Raw genomic sequence first — 20755 nt, forward strand, 5'->3', positions numbered from 1 at the left:
AACGGTTTTGTTAGTCTCAAATTAGACGGTTTTTTTTTGTCTAATATACAAAGCGGGATTCTATAGCTTGTAACTAACATTTCCGTCTCATCTTTCTTGTCCAACTTTCGTAGAAATAACCATTAGCTCATTTTACAGAAAAATAGACCTACATCTTTAATACATATTCTGGAAATTGCTGTATAACAATAAAATTCCATCCAAGTACAAAACTCATAAAAATATTAGTAAGTGAAAATATATTTTCTAACAAAAACTAAAACTAAACAAAATCGTAGTGCGGCTTTACTTTTCCTCAAATATCTTGATGGTGATGACGCATAGTTTCTCGGGCACTCTGGTTACGCGGGGGTCTTACTGCTAGCGATTATAAGTAGAGGAGTTTTGCCCGATTTCTGAGGTACATTAAGCGGTAGTTTATCTATTCAAACTGTCATTTTTATATGAGCTTAAACGCTATTTTATAGATAAACTACCGCTAAATTTACCCCAGAAACCGGTAAAACTACGGATACAGAGGAAACTTGTTGTTAGAGCGATTAATGTTACAAGTTTTTCAGCTTAATACTGATTGCCTCCATGTACTTAGTGTCCATTGTTTGCATGTTTGTAAAATTTCCCCGCAACACAAAAGCAATTCTTAGTGCGGGAGTAGTATAAAAAAACGGCTCGACTGTCGATTTTGGTTATTAAGGTAGTTAAGTTAAGTAAGTTAAGGCTTGTTTTACACGTACCACAGCCACAACCAAACAACGACGCAGCAACAAAATATGGTTGCAATGTGGTCGCGATTTAGTAGAATGAAACGGGTGATCCATTACAGCAGCAAATGTGGTACGTGTATTTCATTTCAATAGGAAAATATGTACCCGATCACGTATTCTCGTTGTGGTGTGGTTGTGGTGCGTCTGAAATAGTCCTTAAGCAAGGAATACAGCCTGCACAAAAGTAGTTGTAGTCTATTAGTACCCGCTAGCACTGGCACCTACATCAAAAACCGCAGAAACATTATGCCTCTCCCTCCTTGCAATTGCAGGCGCGTTCACGCCGCGTGACGAAATGATAAAAACTGCGCTCGCGCACACCACACCGCATTCGTTTCTACGCGTGTACCGCGTAGTGACACTTGAACAATTTTGGTACCAAAAAGTGACACAAAATCACCAACACGTTGCGTAAAAGTGCCAGTGTTTTTATCGTAGAGACTTTGGCGTGTGACTTAATTTTCCAATTCAAAGGTGATTTTCTTTATTTTATTGTTTTTTTTTATTATTTTTGGATGTGTCTGGATGCGGTTTTGGTAAGATTAAGTGTAGTTTAAAATTGAGGAATAGAAACAAATTTAAAATTAGTACTTTACAAAAAGATTTAAACAGTGCTTTAGTGCTCGAAAATATTGTACTAGTAGGTGTAATTCACAAAGCATTCAATTCTGATTAAAAAAAAACAACAATCTACCTATAAAGCGAAAACTTAACATCAACTAAGTACTTAAATATACCTAATCATTATATCATTATATACTCAACAATTCAAATATTTTCTTTACGGTTAACTCTAACGCTTAAATTAATTTCACTTCACTCAAACTCTAAATACCAAAATTTCTAAAGTACTATACTAACATAGCAAACATACAGACAGACATACAAGTGCACAGTTAGTTCTGCATCCGCAGATGAAACTCGCGAGACTAGCCGGTACTTAGCCGCAGCGGTCAATGCCTTCTAGGAGAAATTACATCTAAGGCTATGTTTACATACTGCTTGATGCTAGAAATCTAATATATAAAATTCTCGCGTCACAGTTTTCGTTGCCATACTCCTCCGAAACGGCTAGAACGATTTTGATGAAATTTTGTGAGCATATTGAGTAGGTCTGAGAATCGGCCAACATCTATTTTTCATGTCCCTAAGTGACCTTTTTTTTATTTATATGGCAAAACAACGTTTGCTGGGTCGGCTAGTTATATATAAGTATTAAAGAATATTTTTATTTGAATATATGTACGTAATTATTTTTATTAATTTCAATACTGGATATATACTCTAAGGCTTTAAATGTTTGTATACCACTTTTGATATTGTTAAGAAAAAATGAGTGTGTTTGCTTTCCGAACAGCAAATTACCATGTTTTTTATCGTTATTATTTTTAATAATTATAATAATCAATAGTATTTTTAGCAGTTAAGGTACATAATCCTTTTTTATTCTTTAAAACATTTTTTTTACAATCTTTAAAGCAGATTTTCTTTTTATTGCGCCCAAACAAGCAATCTCTTCGCTTTAATAATATTTTGATGACTCATAACGATTACACACATATTATTATTATTCTTTAACAAAAAATTGGAGAGTTATAAATAATGTAATATTTCAATAGAACGATACATATATCATTACGTTATTCATTTAATGCATGCTTTTACCATTCCACAATGCAAAATGTTATGCAAATGTCATAATTCAACTACGATATTAATCTCATAACTTGAAAACTTTCTTTTTACATGATTATTAACATTTTACATAATCCACAAAGATTAATGCGTTCATGCATTACTTAGCAAAAATTTCAGACAGATAAAAGTATTAAATTGATTGCATCGTTTCTTAACCCGTTAATAGCTCCGTGAAATAGAATTATAGAAATTGGGTATAACAGGAAAGAAAGATTGTGTAGTGAATAATAGTTGTCTGTTTTTTTACGCTAACGAGGCTAAACTGACAAGCCGATTTAGTTGAATTTTGCATGTGAAAAGATAAAAGTAAGTTCAGAAGTCAAACACTACTCTTTTTATAAAATAACGGCTAAGAGACCGATTGCGGATAAAAATTTGTACAGCACCAAAGTTAGATAAATAAAATATAGTTTTTAAACTGATTACACTAGTGATCACAAGATTACGAATTCGATTACTGGGTTGGTTTATTTTTAAATTAATATTAAAAATGACAATAATAGCTCGAAGTTTGGTTACGCACCCAATATTCGGAAATAGTCTCGCCGCATATTATGGGACTAATATTACAAATAGCAAAACTTACATTTCATAAGCCTACACCTACCTACACTATCTGTTATAACAGGTGTGGTACTATGTATGTTCTATATTGTGTACATATCTTTACATCATCTGAAGTGAAATGCAAAAGTTATTTGCATCCGTAAACTCGTGAAGATATAAATATTAATGTTCGTATAATTGTTTGTTTATTGCTAATGAAAGCTAAGCATTCTCTGTTAATTGCACGAACAATGAGAAAGGTACTTAAATGAAATAATTACGACTATTCTTTTAATTAAGATTGATGTTGATTTGAGTATTTCGTATTTTAATTGCAAATACAGTGTAAACTATAAATTCTTCATACCCATTTAATCCAGTCATTGATAAACCTTCTTATGTTATCGATATTTAATTAGCTATTGACGTATTTGAAATTTAAAATGTAATATTTTTGAGATAAACGCTCTATAGAAAGACGATACGATAGTTTAAAAAAATTATGTTATAAGTTTTCTAGACGACCTACTTATCCTCGGTTCTCTAGAGCCGAAGGTGTAAATTGTCAACGTCTCTTTAATATCTTGAAATTGAAAGAATTAATTTAGAACTTATAATTTAATGCGCATTGATTTATACAATTACATGTACGTAAAGAAAATAGATTTCTAAAAGTTAAAAGTTTTTTTTTCATTAAATAAACCAACACAATGAATTAATAAATAAGGAAATACTAAAACAATATTATCATAAATAAATCATTTGCAACAGACTTCTGAATTTCCGGAGAAAATAATCAGAAACACTATTTGCATAAGATAACTGAATTTCGACCCTAAATGTAACGAAATAAAAGCCAAAATGCTTTGCCGAGAAATGACAGAGTCATTTATCTTTGTCTGCTGCAATGAATAATAGCATAGCATATTCGCAACGGCTGAACCCAAAACAATTCGTAACAAAACGAATAAATAAATAATAAAATAAAATATTGACTACTAATAAAATAATTAATATTATGAATGCGAAAGTTTTCATAAATATCTATTACTTAATCGCGTCAAAACTACTAGACGTATTTGATATTTATTAAGAAGATAGTGTAAAAATTATAACTTATACTTTTTACCCTGGTAATCTTTTCACGCGGAAGAAGTCGCGGAAAGAATGAAAAACTAAAATAAAGTCGTGAAGACAACAGCATTTTAAAAATTTACATAGCAGAGAGCTATACTTTTTACCCCGGGGAATTCTTTTCACGCGGAAGAAGTCCCGGACAGCAACTAAAAACTTATAAGGACGTAAAATCAATAATATTGACGAAACCTTGCATAGATAAGAGCTTTTTAAAATAGCTCTCCAAAGGACCTTAACTATCGAATCCAGGACAACTTAAAGTTTTACTCAGGGTGAAGACCCTCACCCAGCGGTAGGATAACTAATTAACTAGTCCCACTGCAGCCAGGGTTTCCTCGACTTAACCCTAGTAGATATAATTCAACTTTTCTAGACAATCACTCTGTCTATGGATAAAAAAAAACACATTAAAATCCGTTCAAAAGATTCTAAGTTTATCGCAAACAGGTAGACAGACAGAAACAACGAGGGTACAACTATAATAGAGGTAATAAAAAACAATACAAAATAAATATTATAAAAAAACAACAAACCATTTTGTTTACACTCAGTTAATTAATATTCTACTTAGTTCTCGAGAGTATTACACGTGTTATAGTTTGTCTTATTAGAACGTGGGACTTTTCTCACGAACTTTACCTTTGAGAGAGCTCAGAGCTGTAACAGATTCATACATTTTTGTAAAATTACGATCTATGATAATGTTTGTTTGTTTATAAAAGTGCTGCCTAAATTCCTTTGGTTAAAATGGAACGCGAGGTATGCTATTATCACAGTGATAAGAAGCAAGAAAAATGGCTGCGAATAAAGATTAAAAAGACTATTGGTAGTTGCAATATTACATGTCTGCCCATACTTTCATGTATGTGTGGTAAAACTTACCAAACTATAAAACGTTAGCAGAATTGAAATCAAAAGAAATAAATAAGTATTTCAAAGTACAGCAAAGTTTGTAGTAAAAAAGCAATAAAACCAGTACAGGCAATAAATAACAATAAAAGATACAAATACATTCATCTGAAAGTCCAGCAGTCAGATCTTGCCTTTATAAGACAAAGACCATTTAAAGACCTTTAAATATTAAGTAACCAAAACAAAGCACTCCAAAAGATAAAAAAGAGCTCATAAAAGCCTAAAACCTCGTGCATAATAATAATAATATATTCATCTACAAAAAATTCAAAAAATCGCTTTCGACCGCTATTCCTTCGCCAAGCATTTCTTACTCATCTTTTTTACTTTCCAAATAATTGCATAGAGTAACGGTTCAAACAGTTATTTGTTACAATGCCTGTGTAATGCCACCTTAATGGCAGTGGAGGAAGTCACGTAGTTCTGTTCCGAGGTTTAAATCGTGATGGGTGCTAATGGAATTTTCAATTATGATGACTTTTCGGTTCTGCAATGGAACTGTAAAAAGGCCCGACTGAATACTTTATAGAAAATATTGAAAGATTAAGTTAATGTTGTGATTACTTTTCTGAAAATAATTTATTGAGTATTTATAAGTGCAAACTTTTTTGTTTCATTGATTTTGGGATCAACTATGGTGTTTTGATAGAATTTTGTAATTTTAGGAAAAAATATAACTTAACTCTCAACTACCATTCAAAGTGATCATTGATAGATGTTATCTTGAGATCGCAGGAAAAATTTCAAATTAAAAATGTATTCCCACAAATTCCAAGTTTTTTGCTGTTTCAAACCCTTTCATTCCAGATTTTAGTTTGTCATTTGAATTGTAGAGTAGACCTTAACATCATTATTATAATAACTCTTCCAAAACAATTAACCTACTTCAAGTTTCAATTTAACATTTTCTTCAAAGCACATAAACCAAACCAAAAAGTCATCAGCAATACAAACCCATCCGACAATTAACCTTTCACCTATCACTTAACGCATTCTGTAGCCAATCAATTTTCACAGATTCACAGTAGCAAACTACCGTCAAAAATTTTAACAACTTAGGTCACTGAACTTTACAGACAAAAGCTTGCAATGTCAAGAGCAATTTGAACGCAGTTAGCTTACTGTCATTTAGTATTTGCTTATAAGGCTTTTTATTTTTAGATTTGGGATCTTTTTTGCTAAGGTTATTGAACTTAACGGTAGATGTAATGGTTAATTTGGGGTCGTGGGTTCGTATATCATACTTAATGTAATGATTTATTCACAAATAGGTCCTTTAGAAAAATATATACTTAATATTTTTTGTTAATGACTGTCTGCTTAGTTTTTTCCATGAATTCCTTTATCCTAATTTATCAAACAGTAAAATATATGTAACCCCAGTAGAACCTATATTCAAGGAAAAGGAAGTTAAAATACAGCGCTCTCTACGATAATTTACAGAACTAAGATGTTATTCTAAACTTTCAGCTTTACCATCTCAATGAGATCTAGTTCCAAGTAAAATCAATAGATGGCGCTTTAACCAAATATGAACAAAAGAAAATCATTTTCCTAGAATCATATTGCAGCCATTTAGAAACATTTCCACTGAAAATTTTCTTATACTAAAAAGCGTAGCAAGTACTCGACTAATTAAAACTAGGTTGCATGTCCATGCATGCATGGCAATTAGCAATTACGAAGAAGAAACAGAGCGGTACGTCGTGACCGCACGAGAGGCGAAGGCATTGCTCAACAGCCAAACGGTGAAAGTGGTAAAAATACTTACCAAATTACTTTTTTCGTTGCACGAAAACCGTCACGCTACGTAACTGTAAAGTTTTTTGGTCAAGTAAAAGTTAAAATTATAACGAGTTTAGAAATTTTATTGGCAATTCTGATTGTTATCTCCAGATTTCTTTTTTCAGTGGTTGGTTGAATAAATGTTTTAGTTTTTTTTTTGCTTTAATGGCATCATAGTGACGGATGGCTAGTCAACGCTGCAGTGACTAATTGGCTGAAATTATTTACGTCAAAAATGTTTGAATCATCGTTTGTATTTTATTAGGCTCATTAGCGGTTAAGTAGCAATAATACGTGTATTTTTTTCTAATACACTTAATTGCTGGGATTTTCTTTTGAACTGAAAACTGAAAATTATTGAATTAGTCGATGAACTTTTCTTAGGTGCAAGTTTCACTCGATGACCGATAGATGGCAATGTACGTTCACAGAATTTAGAATGATCTTGATACTGAAAATAAGGACATAAAATCCAGGACTCTATGGTATAATATTGATCTTATCGTTTTCTTAAAGGTACTTTTTCCTTATCTTTTCTATTTAAGTGAAATTAAAAACCGAACTTTTCATCAATTTTCCGACAGCGATGCCGCAGCGGGATGATTTAACCAAGACCAGAACAGATTAGACCACGACGGCATAACATCAAAAGGATCTTTTAATGGACTTTTCCCCAGCAATAAGATTACGCAGGCTATTTCAGTACCACTTTCTAAAATGCCACAGCTATGATGCCCATAACTGAAGCAATAAACATACTTAATATTAATTATTATACATGTCAAGGACGCATTAAACCATAATGTTGTAATTATAAAGTACCCTTAGTAAAGAGAACTATATTAGGAGTATGTACCAATATTACATTAAGTTACATACTTAGTATTCAGTCGTGTAACTGTTATACGTACTCGGGAAGTAATTGTTTCATAATAACGCTTGTACGAACATTGGTTATAACTTTTAAACTTTCGCGTTGCATGCTTATTATATGTAATAGAATACGGGAATTAACGCGAACACGCATTTTACTTCGCCTGATGTTTCGGAGCCGACTGCACTAGCCATGGTTGCAAGCTGACCGCTGCGACCAAGTTAATTCCTGTAATCTATTGTTTGTTTGTCGTATGGTTAGTGGTCAACCTAGTGACAAAGTTGATCAAGCCGCCCGAGAGGCCTTTGACGTGGCTTAACGACTGTTATCTTAGTAGACAACAACCGGGACCGACTTTTAACGTGTCCTCCGGAGCACGGAGACGCCCAGTTCAGACACCACTATGCGGTCACCCGTCTATGGAATGACCGCGCCAATGGTTGCTTGACCAACGGATCGTTTACCGACCGGTGAGCGCAACTGGCTATGGGCGCCTCAGTCTATTAAGTACATAATTTGTACATTTGTTTTAAAAAGTAGCAAATCCAGAATTTTGGATGCCGTTCTTGATATCATGAGCCTGCTAAAATTTTAATGTAAAAGAAAGAAACTTTGTGTTTTTTTTATGTTTTCCAAACCGCAAAACAGGTTCTGATACAGTTTTGCCGGGAAAATAATTATGCAAAGATAATATGATTTCGTATAACGCTGTTAGTTTCATGTCAGTTCTCCTCATCAAGAAAAAAGCCTCTTTAAAATCTACATAACGACATTTTTTCCTTTAAAGTAGGTATCTAAAAACAGTAACATTAAATTAAATATTTTACAAAATTATATAATTTTTTTAACGAATTATTTCGACATTTGGCTAGTATTATAATTTCAAGGCTAGATATATTTGGATTACGATCATTTACCACAATATCTAAATTAAATGCCTGGGACAAATATTCATAGACGTATTATTTAATAGTAAAACTAGTTTTATTGGACTACTAACTTATGTAATTTTTAAGGATCCAAACGCAGACAACAATATATTAAATCAACTCTCAAAATGCATAATACCTACCAGCTTTCACAGCTAATCTGCAACTACAATTTTGATGAAATTTAACTCGGGTGTGGTTAAATAATTGGGATTATAATTAGGCTTTTTATTGCAAAAAATCATCTCCCTAAGCGGGTGAAATAGGGACTAAACAATAGCAGTTATACGGCTGCTCTAAATAATAAGTAATTTTAACCCGTAAATGTCCCACTGCTGGGCAAGGATCTGCAATAATCTGCATCCGCAATGAAAAATAGTCCTCTTTAAAATTGAGAAAGTGCTATGAGTTATTTATTTCTACGGAACCATAAACACCTAAGCCGATTCAAATTAGCTTTATAGTGTTACCAAGCATGATGATGACCACGCAAGACTGCATTTTGGCATGCCATGGCAGAGGTGAACGGGTAAACGCTTTTAATAACTTACACGTGTACTAATCGTTTATTATATTGCTCTTATATCTTAGAGCGTATATTTGTATTTATATTTACTTATAATATAGGTGAAATAGGTTTGAAGAATCGATTATAAAACCAATGTAAGCATATCCAAAATGACCTTTAAAATTGCGTGCTGGAAAAAGTGGAATCTATAACTAGAATCTGATTTTATTGAGCCAAAGATTTTCTACTTCTCGACCAATTCTTTATCAATGATTTGCATTGATCAGAACTAAATTACTTTCACCGACTTTCCAAGAAAATAAGAAGCCATAATTTGTCCTAAAATCTTCAATTATGTTACTAGTTATAAGAACATAGACGAGCAAAATACACTTCATAAAAAAAATCTTTTAATAATTGTATGTCTCGGGAACTTGTCAAAAATATGCAAATTAAACCTGAATTCAAAATACTACCTGAGACTCAAGAAAACAATAACATGATACTTGAACACAATTCGGCTGTCATAAAGAATGAAGCCTTAGAATTGCCCGCAGTAAACCCGTTGAAATTGAAAAGGTCCAGGCCTGGTGCAAATCGATTCAACCATTAATTTTGTTCCATGCTCTTAATTTGCAGTATCAATCTAACCTACTATGTAGATTCTGATATACCTATAGATTGAGTTTCTTAAAGTATGATTTCAACATGAAACAAATATTTGAGTTATTTCTGAATAAGACATTGATTTCCAATATTACAGTGACTCATTATGTTATTTAATAGTAAACTTTCCTCAAAAAAATCCCTAAAGATGAATCATGCATAAAATATTTAGTAAATTAATCATTGAACATGTCAAGGTCTTACGCTAAAGTAACAAAATATTTGTGTAGGCATGTTTTACCATAGAATACTCGACGTTTCGGCACGTTATACAGGCTCTAAGTCAATCGTATCATCGCAATATTTCCATATTTTAGACAATATATAAAAAAAAACCAGATCAATCAGAGAACCATCAATGTATTTCGCTATTTTCAAAACAATTTCAATGATACCAAATGTAAGTATTACTATAAGTTTTAAAACTATAATGATAGTAGTAATAAAACTGATAATCTTGTTCTCAGGACCAGTCGAATCAGCCAAGATGACGCTAGAACAGCCTGCTGGAGAAATGTGGCAGAAGATCCGCGAGGAGTTGAATGAGAAGGCGGACACCAAGGACGCCGACCTCGCACACATCAAGGAGTGGCTGAAGAAGGAGCCACATCTACCTGATGAATTCGGTATGTACTCAACTTATTTATACTACTCGCCTCTGTTAAATAAAATATTTTTTTACAACCAGTCTAAAGCCCGTTTTTCATCGCGAGCGGAACGAACTCAATATTTTTTTCTATAATTTTCTAAGTCATTAATCCGTCCGCACCGCTCCCGGTGGAATCCGATAAGCCGATGTGCCTTTCTTACAACTATATTGTGGTCAACATTCTGGATGTCAACCACAACATAGTTGCAAGAAAGGCTAGGCTGAAAACGATCTTATACTAACGCAAAGTGTATTTTAATTAGTCCCTTTAACTGCCAATTCAGAATTATCCTGCCAGTAGCAAAGGCATTTTTTAGACAACAACAAGCTCAATATGCCAAACCAAAGATTGCAATTAGTAATCTATCGAACGATCAAACTTCGTCTATATCGGTTTAGTAATTTTGTGTAACAGTGCGATGATACTGACGGGTTTCAAACTGATTTTCTATTTTGATAGTAACAGCTACTAAATTATCAGCTCTTTATGTTTTAACACCTATTATAAAATACATGAGTCACTTAAATTTACCATGTTTTTATCATGAACGAGATGGGGAAATTCCTCGTAACATTGCTAATTTCTCGCATTATTCTTAAAAAAATGTGGTTTTTTAGCAATATAAACTTCCTTATTATTTAGGAAATTTAAATTTCTTGGGGAAAATTCTTTAATAATTATTCATTTCAAATACATTTTATAGCAATACCTCGACCAAATAATATTTCGTAGTATCTTACTTATGTCATACATACATATATGAATATCACGCCGCAGGTGTACGCAGATTTGTATGAAATTGCTACGTTTTGCCGTTAACAATGTTAGTCCCATGTAATAGGGGGCCATATACCGAACTCGTTACCAAAGCCTAGGCATACTTATATTAATAAATATTCTAATTTAAATTGCAAAAGAACAATAGTTCTAGCAACAACAGTACTAGAAATAGTACCAGCAGCAGACAGATTCACCATCGACCGCGCCAGAGAGGCACTCCATAGCCATGTCGCTCCTTCAATGCAAAAGGGCCACAACTCAAAAAAAAATGAAAATCGTTTTATTGCAAAAATGACACCTGAACCGACTATATTTTATAGTAAAAAAAAACCCTCATCATTTTTGCTTATCTTATGGCTGCACTGACTTACTGCCCTTTTTGCATTAGCTCACTTTGACAGGTAATGTCAGTGCAAAACAGCCACTTTGTGAGTTGCGCCCGGAGATGCAACGCAAATGATCGTCAGTTGCGTGAAAAAGTGCCACAATCCAAAATACGTCTGTGTTGGGTGCAAAATTTTAAGTTAATGTGATTATATTTTACAATACAAAACTGCCATATTTCTGAAAACGACCGTTTTGCATTCAAACACTAGTATTTGTTATTATATTTTGTAATATAACAGTAGCATATTTTGAAATACGTCCCTTTTGCATTAAATTATTGTGGAATAAATAATTATTTTTAGCATGCTAGAATGGGAAGGCCATAAATATGGCCGTTTGACATGATAATAATTTTAGTTTTCGTCAAAATTTTCGAAATAAAATTTAACATTTTGATGCAGGGAAAGGCAAGGGGGGAACCTTCCCATTCAAATCGCCCTTTTAGCGGCAAGATCCGACTAGTCCTTTTCAAATGCGTCTAGGTCATTCCGCCATCTCCGTTTAGGTCTCCCGCGTCTGCGATGACCATCCTCTGGCATCCAGTTGGTAGATATGCGGGCCCACCTTTCCCGATGCATGCGGATAATGTGGCCGGCCCAGTTCCATTTCAACCTGGCGGTCTTCTTCCCTAAATCGGCTATGCGAGTTTGGGAGCGCAGTATAGAATTTTGGACGTGATCTGTTCTTCTCACATCTGATATACTACGCTCCATTTCTCTCTGGAAAACCTTTGGTTTCTACTTTTGGTTTTCCGTAAGGGACCATGTTTGGGCAGCGTAGGTTAGGATGGGTAGTATAAACATTTCGACGAGCTTCCGCTTTAGTGACAGTGGAAGGTTACCTTTCATCAGCTCTTTCATGGACCAGGAGCTCTTCCAGGCACTTGTGACACGTTTGTCCAACTCTTTGTCCCGTCGGTTGTTAAAAGAGGTTATCTGGCTCAAATTAGTGTACAAGTCGACATAGCGTATGACGTGCCCGCCTACCTCGACCCTACGTTTTGTGTTGTTGGTCATAACCTGGGTTTTTGTACGGTTCTTACTTAGTCCAATCTGAAGGCTTGCCGTGCTCAGATCTTTGAGCATTGATTCGAGTTCCAATGCAAAGGAAAAGAAGAGGACAATGACGTCTGCAAAACGAAGGTTTGTTAACTGTTTGCCACTAACAACAATACCTTTTGATTGCCGCCAGGCTCCTGAAAATTTTTTCGAGGGTGCTGGTAAGCAATTTGGGAGATAGCGGGTCTTCCTGTTTCACGCTTCTTTAGATTTTGAGAGATTGTTGTATATTGCTTTGATGAGTTTGATGTATGTAGCTTCGTTTCTACATAGTATCTTTAAGAAGATCTTGGTTATGGAGTGATGATTCTATCGCGGAATGACTGATGCTGCCGAAAGCTTTGGAATAATCCACGAATGCTAAATATAAAGGTGTATTAAACTCATAAAACTTTTCTATTATCTTATTTTTTTAATACTCCTGCTGCACTCATTCTACCCATTGATTGATGATGATGATAGATGTTTAATTTTACAGAATAATGAAAGTTACGCACAAAGTTGATCTTTATTATATTACTTACTTAATAATAAGTAAAGATTTTTTAATTTAGATTGTTTAATACAATGTTTTCCTGGTGTCTATTCACTTATGGTTTTATTTACTAATAAGATTTAACTTTTTGATACGGTTTTTTACCAAAAAATTTACAATAAACCATTTTTATTTGCAAAAGTGTGTTTAATTTTTGACATATTTTTCATGATATTGGTTCAAATTTTGAATGCAAAACGGACTTATATGCTTTTTTTTCTTAATAGGTAACAGCTATTACAAAGTTTATACTGTAGATAGATAGAGCAAAAAAATACGCATCTAATGATATATTAACATCTTATATTTAAATAATAAATATATAAAATATTGTAAAAAAACAGTTTCAAAAATTTGTTTTGGCTCTCCTGTAAAATTTATAGTTTTCGATTTGTGTCCCTTTTGTATTCAAGGAGCGATGTATTATAACTATGTATATCTTCCAAGTAATAGTATAATTTATTTTTCTCTTTTTTTTCACGAATTTTGATCGCCTTCAGTTAGGAAATTAGTGTTTCTTTAAGATTTTGCTGTACATAATTTGAATTTCCTTATGAGGCCGACATAGCCTTTTGTTGGCTAAAGGCCTTGCCAGTAAATCTGATTAAAAAAAAAACTAATAGTAAAACTTTCTTCACCAGATGACCAGCGTATCATGACCTTCCTCCGTGGCTGCAAGTTCTCCCTGGAGAAGACCAAGCGTAAGCTGGACATGTACTTCACCATGAGAGCCGCTGTCCCAGAGTTCTTTAATGACAGGGACGTCACTCGCCCCGAGCTTCAGGAGATCTTAAATATGATGTGAGTTTGATTTTTGACAATATTGGAATGTTGGTAAAAGGAGAAGTTGGTAACAAGTTCAAACGTTGTTTTTCACGATTTTTTATGATTAAGTTAGTTATTTGATGCCCAGGAAGAACAAAATACTGTGCTCTAAAAATGCTTGTTATTACTCCTCACAGTATTAGTACTGTATTTATAGTTTCTGCCCAAAAAATAAATTCATTTTAGTATTGATTTTATCCGTAACAAAAATCTCTATTCGTCAAATATTTATCATTATAATCATTATTTATAGTTATGCGCGTAAATAGGAATTAGTGCCAAAACAATTGGATAGTTATAGCGTCATTATTACTCATAAAAGTAATAATTAGTTTCGTCTAATTATCTACCTTCTCTCATACCCTTAACCTCAAAACTACCAATTAATATGTTATCTTCGACAAAATCACACATACGATAATAATTAAAATATTTCTTATACAGCCTGCTGGTAGTAAATAACATTTTTCTCTCAATTGCAGTGGCAATTTGATAAAATTATACGTTACAATGACAGCAGTAAAGAAGTTGAAAATAAAAAATCTGCAACAATGCAAAAAAATAAATACTTCAGACAAATTATTGCTTATAATTTTACCGTAACTAGATGTTTGTAAAAGTCCCCATGACGAATATGGGACCAGTTTCATAATTTATGTATAAGTATCGAATATCCTTTTCGATAGATAATCTTCTACTGGCCGATATTCGGCTATGGCGGCCAATTGCTTTAAAACCAGCCAACGGAAGAGTGACAACAAGATTACCTTATGATAATTATTTATTGTAACAAATAAAAGATCAAGCCGTGAGCTTCTTGTCGTTTCTCCTCTCGATAAATGCTTTTCCAAAACAATAAAAAAGAATATTCATCTCAGACAAAACTAAACCAAAGTAACGTTTGGCGCGGGGTATGATTGTCTTCTATCAAATAAATGATAAAGTAAGGCCTTAACTAAATCCTTACTAAACTATTAGTTTAACCTCGCTCTTCATTCGTATCATTAACCATCGCTTTATAATTATACCATAAAGAGGTACGCCACAGCTACAGAACCTTAGCAATGAAAATCGTCTACTTGAACTCTAGTTTAAGGTCAAAGTGATTAGCCGTGTGACGTAGTTCTGTGGTAATTAGTACTTAGTATTTCTTTGTATATGGGTATTTTTTATATACCATAACCGGGTCAAACCGTTTAGGAGTATTTTGCGAATAGTGTTTTTTTTTTCTAAGACTATTCAAATGATTTACTTAAAAAACATTTTTGAAAAGAGACGTTATTGTCAACAAAAGATCTATTAACTTAGCAAATAAGATTTCTTTTTTATTCATTCAAAACTTCTTTTCAGGCTATTTTACCCGAACAAAATATTTTTTGGATTTTGAGTTATCTTACTTTAATTTATGAATAAATGATTGAGTAGCTTTTAAGAATTAATCTTACCAATGTTGTATACATGTACGAGGTACATATTTAACTGTATGAAAATTAACATATTTATTTTTATTTCAGTCAAATGCCCCCACTGCCAGGCCTCACCCCGGAAGGCAGACGTGTCATCGTCATGAGAGGTAAGACTTCAACCAAAACAAAAACAAAAGCTTAGAAACAGGTTCTTTATAATTCATTCACAATTTTGAGTCGCAGATAATTTGCATTTCCGCAAAATAGTATCTTATTTCAAAATGTCAGACACGTAAAATAATGTTTAGTCAGAGTAACCATTGTCTCGATTTAATTTATCTCTATAACTATTTTTTCCCCAATTATGGCCCGTTAAAATTAACTTCTGCTGCCTTTTTAAAGAGAGCGGTTTTTCAGTAGAAGATAGGGGTACGAATGAATCTATTATATACTATACTAGTAACAAAAATGATCTGAACTTTACAAAATTCAGTAGAACCTTTGATAAAGCTTAAGAATTGTAACTAATCATCAGTCTCTAAGTCGAAATCGATCATAAGTTTTTCGAATTCTGTTGAACTAAGATAAAGTGCCACAGGTTCGTAACCAGTTACCATCTTCCAACAGGTGTGGACAAAGAAATCCAGACACCAAACGTAGCAGATGCCTTCAAGCTGGCGCTGATGCTGGGTGACGTCAGACTGGCTGAGGAGAAGGAGGGAGTGGCTGGAGACGTATACGTTCTTGATGCGTCTGTCGCCACACCCACCCACTTCGCTAAGTTCACTCCCACACTCGTCAAGAAATTCCTAGTCTGCGTACAGGTTAGTTAAAATTCTAACTACATAGTAAACTCTAGTAAGTCGATCTAGTAGCGCAATTCTCAACGGTTAGTACTGTCGAGTATCGAGAGTTTGACATTTAAAATGTACTTCCAAAGTAGTTCCTACGGAGCCCGCTGGGGGCCCTGATCAAAGTGCAACTTGATATTTAGATTATTAACATGCAGTCTTTGGGTCATATCTTTTTTTGTTCGATGGTGACGTATTTAGGAAAAAATCCTGTCTTACCTGACAGGCATATTTTTGTTAAGAAAAATGCAAAAAAGACATGCTTATTATGCATTTCGCAGTGGTTTTCCCATGTTTTGAAACTGAACTCTTGACGCCGCTTGTCATTTAAAACGATGGGAATTTTACGTAAACAATAATTAACAATATTTGTTCAAAATTTACCGAAAAAATAATAAGTTTGTGTTTTTTACCTCTGCATAACAATGCAGTTTTTATGTGCCAATATTTTTTACTTGTAAACCTTATTATTTCTGGTTATTTAATTGGGAACTAGAAGTTACTATTAAATGCATATAATTAATTAAAAATTATGTAATATTTTAAGCAAGTTGATGTTCTAAAACGATTCGCATTTATTTTCGCAATTATAGTGTATATTATACCTTCTAAATAATTCTAAGTTAAGTAAAAAGAACACAATTTCTTTCAGTTTTTCTAACTGTTCGGTGGCCTACATGAAAGCCTCTTGACTCCTAATCGTGACTTTATCAGCAGGGGTATTAAAAATCGATCTGATTTTACAGTAACCTTTCAATAAAAATCTGTTGCAGTTGTCCAATTGTACAAAATTGGGGCAATATTTAGTAATGCTTTGATATAAGAGAATTAAGAATTGCATCGAATATCGTGGTGTAAAAAACTTCCAAAATTAATTGAAGTCATGTCGCCCTCGAAAATACATACATAATATATTCATAATTATTGATTCACTTTTAAATCACTGCTCTCTACAATTGGATTTTTTTTCGAAGAAAAATAATTTAAGGAGCTTTCAGGACTCTATTTTGTGGCGTATGTTATCGTAAAATATTGCAGGGATCTTATAAGATTGCGACGATTCTAAACATTTCTTAATTTAGTTTGGTGTCTTATCTAAAGTTCTAAGAGTTTCTAAATAGATAGTATGGTTTCTTTATAAACTCATAACTAATGTATTATTATTTTCCGTTGTTCAGGAGGCGTACCCCGTGAAACTGAAGGAAGTGCACGTGATCAACGTGTCACCTCTCGTTGACAAGATCGTTAACTTCGTCAAACCTTTCATCAAGGACAAGATCAAAGAAAGAGTGAGTACTATTTTATTTTTTGTCTCAATGTTAAATATTTTATTTCAATTTTATCCAGTAACATATCTCCAAGATTTATCGTCTCTTGACTAGTCTTGACAAGCCATTGATATTGACATCAACTTTCAATGAAACTGCTATTTTATTACCTTAATATAATATAAATTCTATAATTGTTTCTTATTGTGTTTGCAATCAAAACTCTTTTTAACTTTATGTCTTACTACCAAAACAATTTTTAAAGGTAATATTCTAAATGTTTTCTCCATTACTAAGTAACAGATTAATAAATCTGGTCGGTTACAATAACTTATTGTCATATTGTTTCTAGATCTTCCTGCACACTGACACCAATGACCTCTACAAATACGTTCCTAAGGAGATGTTGCCGGCTGAATACGGCGGCAATGCTGGACCTATGAACGATCTTCACAGTAAGTACCTACTAATTATAGTGAAAATATCACCCAGTAAATAATCTTAATCCTCAAGACGTTTGAAAAATAATAAAATAACTGTTAATGCTAAAAATTAAAAAACACAGTTTTGATTTGAAAATTTGTTTGTCTAACGTTATTATCTCAAACAATTTATAATCAAAGTTTTATTTCTCCAAGTAAGACATTAATCTATACTAATATTATAAAGCTGAAGAGTTTGTTTGTTTGAACGCACTAATCTCGGGAACTACTAGTTAAAAATAAACTTGGTATACATTCAAACTCTTTGTTCATGTAAATGGTAAGAGATTTAATAACGCCACTTGCTACAACCCTAGTAAACGTTCTTTCAAAAGTCAGTAAACCTTACGAAATTATAACAAAGATGGTGGCAAGTGGTAAGGAAAGTGGCAAAATCTAATTTATTTATAGCATCAAGTCTAAATATAACTAGTTATTCTGGCATTGACCGCAAACACTAAAAAAACGAATAAATTAGCACTACAGCGACAGATTTGTCTACAAAAGTGACCATCATAAAACTGCAACAAAAAAGTATGTTAGTAATTTAATATTAGAATAACCAGTAATAACCAGTTATTATATAATACTAAGTAGAAGCAACGTTGTTAAATCTGTTAACTAATTAATTTAGCACAGAATTTAAAAGTAATAGCCTCCTGGTTCATGTTCAGCCGGTTTACCTTACCTTAGTCTGTGGACAATACACAGGTACACTTTTTACTCTCATAGCCCGGTGGGACGGCTAAATCTAAACGGCTATTCAGAGGTCAGACGCAAGACCGAGGCTGTACGTGCTCTCCGAGGCACGGAGGTCGGCAACTTTAGCTTCATAACTCTAGGCAGTCATTGGATAACGAAATCTATCTATCTATTCAGACCATTTTTTGTCTCATCCATTAAGCAGTCCTACACATTTTACGATGTCATCCGACCATCTAGTTCAGTGGTTTCCTACCAGTGGTCAAAATAAGGTCCGCGAATGATTAAAGAAAATTTAATTTTCAGGATGATTATTACACTTGGTTTTTGGTACATTTAAGTGGTGGTCCGTGCCAACCAGAATAATATAAAAGTGGTCCTGGACTAAGAAAAGGTTGGGAGCCCGTGATCTAGTTGGAGGCCTTGCGATCTTCGCCCAAAAATCTTCGCAAAACTGAATACTAACAAAATATTCTTTCCAGATTCGTGGGTCAAGAAACTAGAAGAATACAAAGACTGGTTCGCGGAACAGGAGAACCTTAAGGCCAACGAGGCTCTAAGACCTGGAAAGCCTACCAACTACGATGAACTGTTTGGCATCGATGGCTCCTTCCGTCAGCTAGTGATAGATTAAGCATTCCTTCTAAGTATAACCCTGTGAAGTTTAAAAGACGTTTATTTTATACTTACGTATTACAAAAAAGTCTTTTGAACTTGATCGGGTATTAGCGCTTCTTTACTGTCGCTTATTTCAGTTACCATTTTAAGTGTATATTGACGATATTGTTGTTTCTTCTGAGTATCGCGCTGCATATTTAAACAATTTTGGACTTTGTTCTACTTGGTATAAGGTTTAGAATTGTTTGTATATTCAGCTTGTATTCATTGGATGCGATTGTTTTGTTTGTCAACCAAAGTATTGCTCAATTTATCGTATCTTTGTTACGGCGTGAATCTACGCCTGTTATGTTAAGCATTTGATTAATAAATATTTTTCTTATTAATGTGAGTTGTTTGATTTCTTGTGCTGCTTTAGTAAGAGAGGCTAAAACTGACTCTAAAGGTTGAAGACCATTATACAAATTTGATATATTTAGATCATTGGGTTTATACGACCAAAAACGGTCTGACACCCAAGTATACCTTTATTGTGTTTGTCCCTCAATTCACTAAAGAGTGTTGATGATAAGTCTATTTTTAAATGGAAGGCAACACACCGAGTATTATCAGATTTATCTAGAAGATTAAGTAACTGCAAAACTGGAAATAAACTTTGAAAAATAACTATGAAAAGATATCATCGTCTTTTAAAGATGCCCCGTAATGATAAAACTATTGTCACATTTTATTTAAATAAAACCTGATTGATCCAAAATATAATTTTAATTTTTAATATTTAAACAAGAGTCGTTCCAAGACACTATTAGGGTATATGTTTTTCTTTCATAAATGTCTGTCGTATTTATAGTGATGTATGATTATTGTGCAAACATAGAACAAATAGTGCATTTAACTGAACGAGTATAGTTCATATTATAATTACTTTAAGACTAGCCTTAATACAAACTTGTAATTATGTCATTATAAACAGGTTTTTAAAGTGCATATTACATATTCCAAGGCTAAAACTAATCTATAGTTCCTCAAATAGATGAATAATATCAATTTAAAAAATAAATCTATCTACATTCAAAATCAATCATAAATTCAATATATCTTGAATACAAGTATTTTACATGGAGCGACTGCCTATCTGAACTCCACAACCCAGATACCTAAGTTATAACCTTTCGGTAAGACTGGTTGTCAGACTTTCAAGCTTCTGACTACTTAACGACTGCCAAAGATCTTTCAAAATTACAGCAGGGACTCACAACTTAACATGCTTTCCGAAACACGGAGTAACTCGATATGTATAAGATGGTCACCCATCCACAGAACATCGGTAAGCGTAGCTTAACCTCAGGCTGTTGTAAACTTATGCATGATTTT

The 20755-nt window shown here is 33.3% G+C and overlaps 1 protein-coding gene across 1 annotated transcript; it reads left to right on the forward strand.

Moving 5' to 3' along the window:
• Positions 1 to 1078: 1078 nt before the first annotated feature.
• On the forward strand, positions 1079 to 19768 carry LOC142981831 (alpha-tocopherol transfer protein-like). The gene is made up of 8 exons (XM_076127956.1): positions 1079 to 1238; positions 10287 to 10445; positions 13871 to 14030; positions 15569 to 15627; positions 16088 to 16284; positions 17490 to 17600; positions 17932 to 18034; positions 19246 to 19768. Exons 2-8 carry the CDS (start codon positions 10307 to 10309, stop codon positions 19395 to 19397), a joined length of 921 nt encoding a protein of 306 aa, XP_075984071.1. The 5' UTR covers positions 1079 to 1238; positions 10287 to 10306; the 3' UTR covers positions 19398 to 19768.
• The last annotated feature ends 987 nt before the right edge of the window (positions 19769 to 20755 follow it).

This window comes from Anticarsia gemmatalis, chromosome 20 (genome assembly GCF_050436995.1).
Source record: "Anticarsia gemmatalis isolate Benzon Research Colony breed Stoneville strain chromosome 20, ilAntGemm2 primary, whole genome shotgun sequence".
NCBI lineage: Eukaryota > Metazoa > Arthropoda > Insecta > Lepidoptera > Erebidae > Anticarsia > Anticarsia gemmatalis.

Coding starts and splice junctions, on each gene's coding strand:
- LOC142981831 (XM_076127956.1), top strand. CDS start 10,307: ATGACGCTAGAACAGCCTGCTGGAGAAATGTGGCAGAAGATCCGCGAG. Junction 14,031..15,568: donor CAGGAGATCTTAAATATGAT/GTGAGTTTGATT, acceptor TTTTTATTTCAG/TCAAATGCCCCCACTGCCAG. Junction 16,285..17,489: donor AATTCCTAGTCTGCGTACAG/GTTAGTTAAAAT, acceptor TCCGTTGTTCAG/GAGGCGTACCCCGTGAAACT.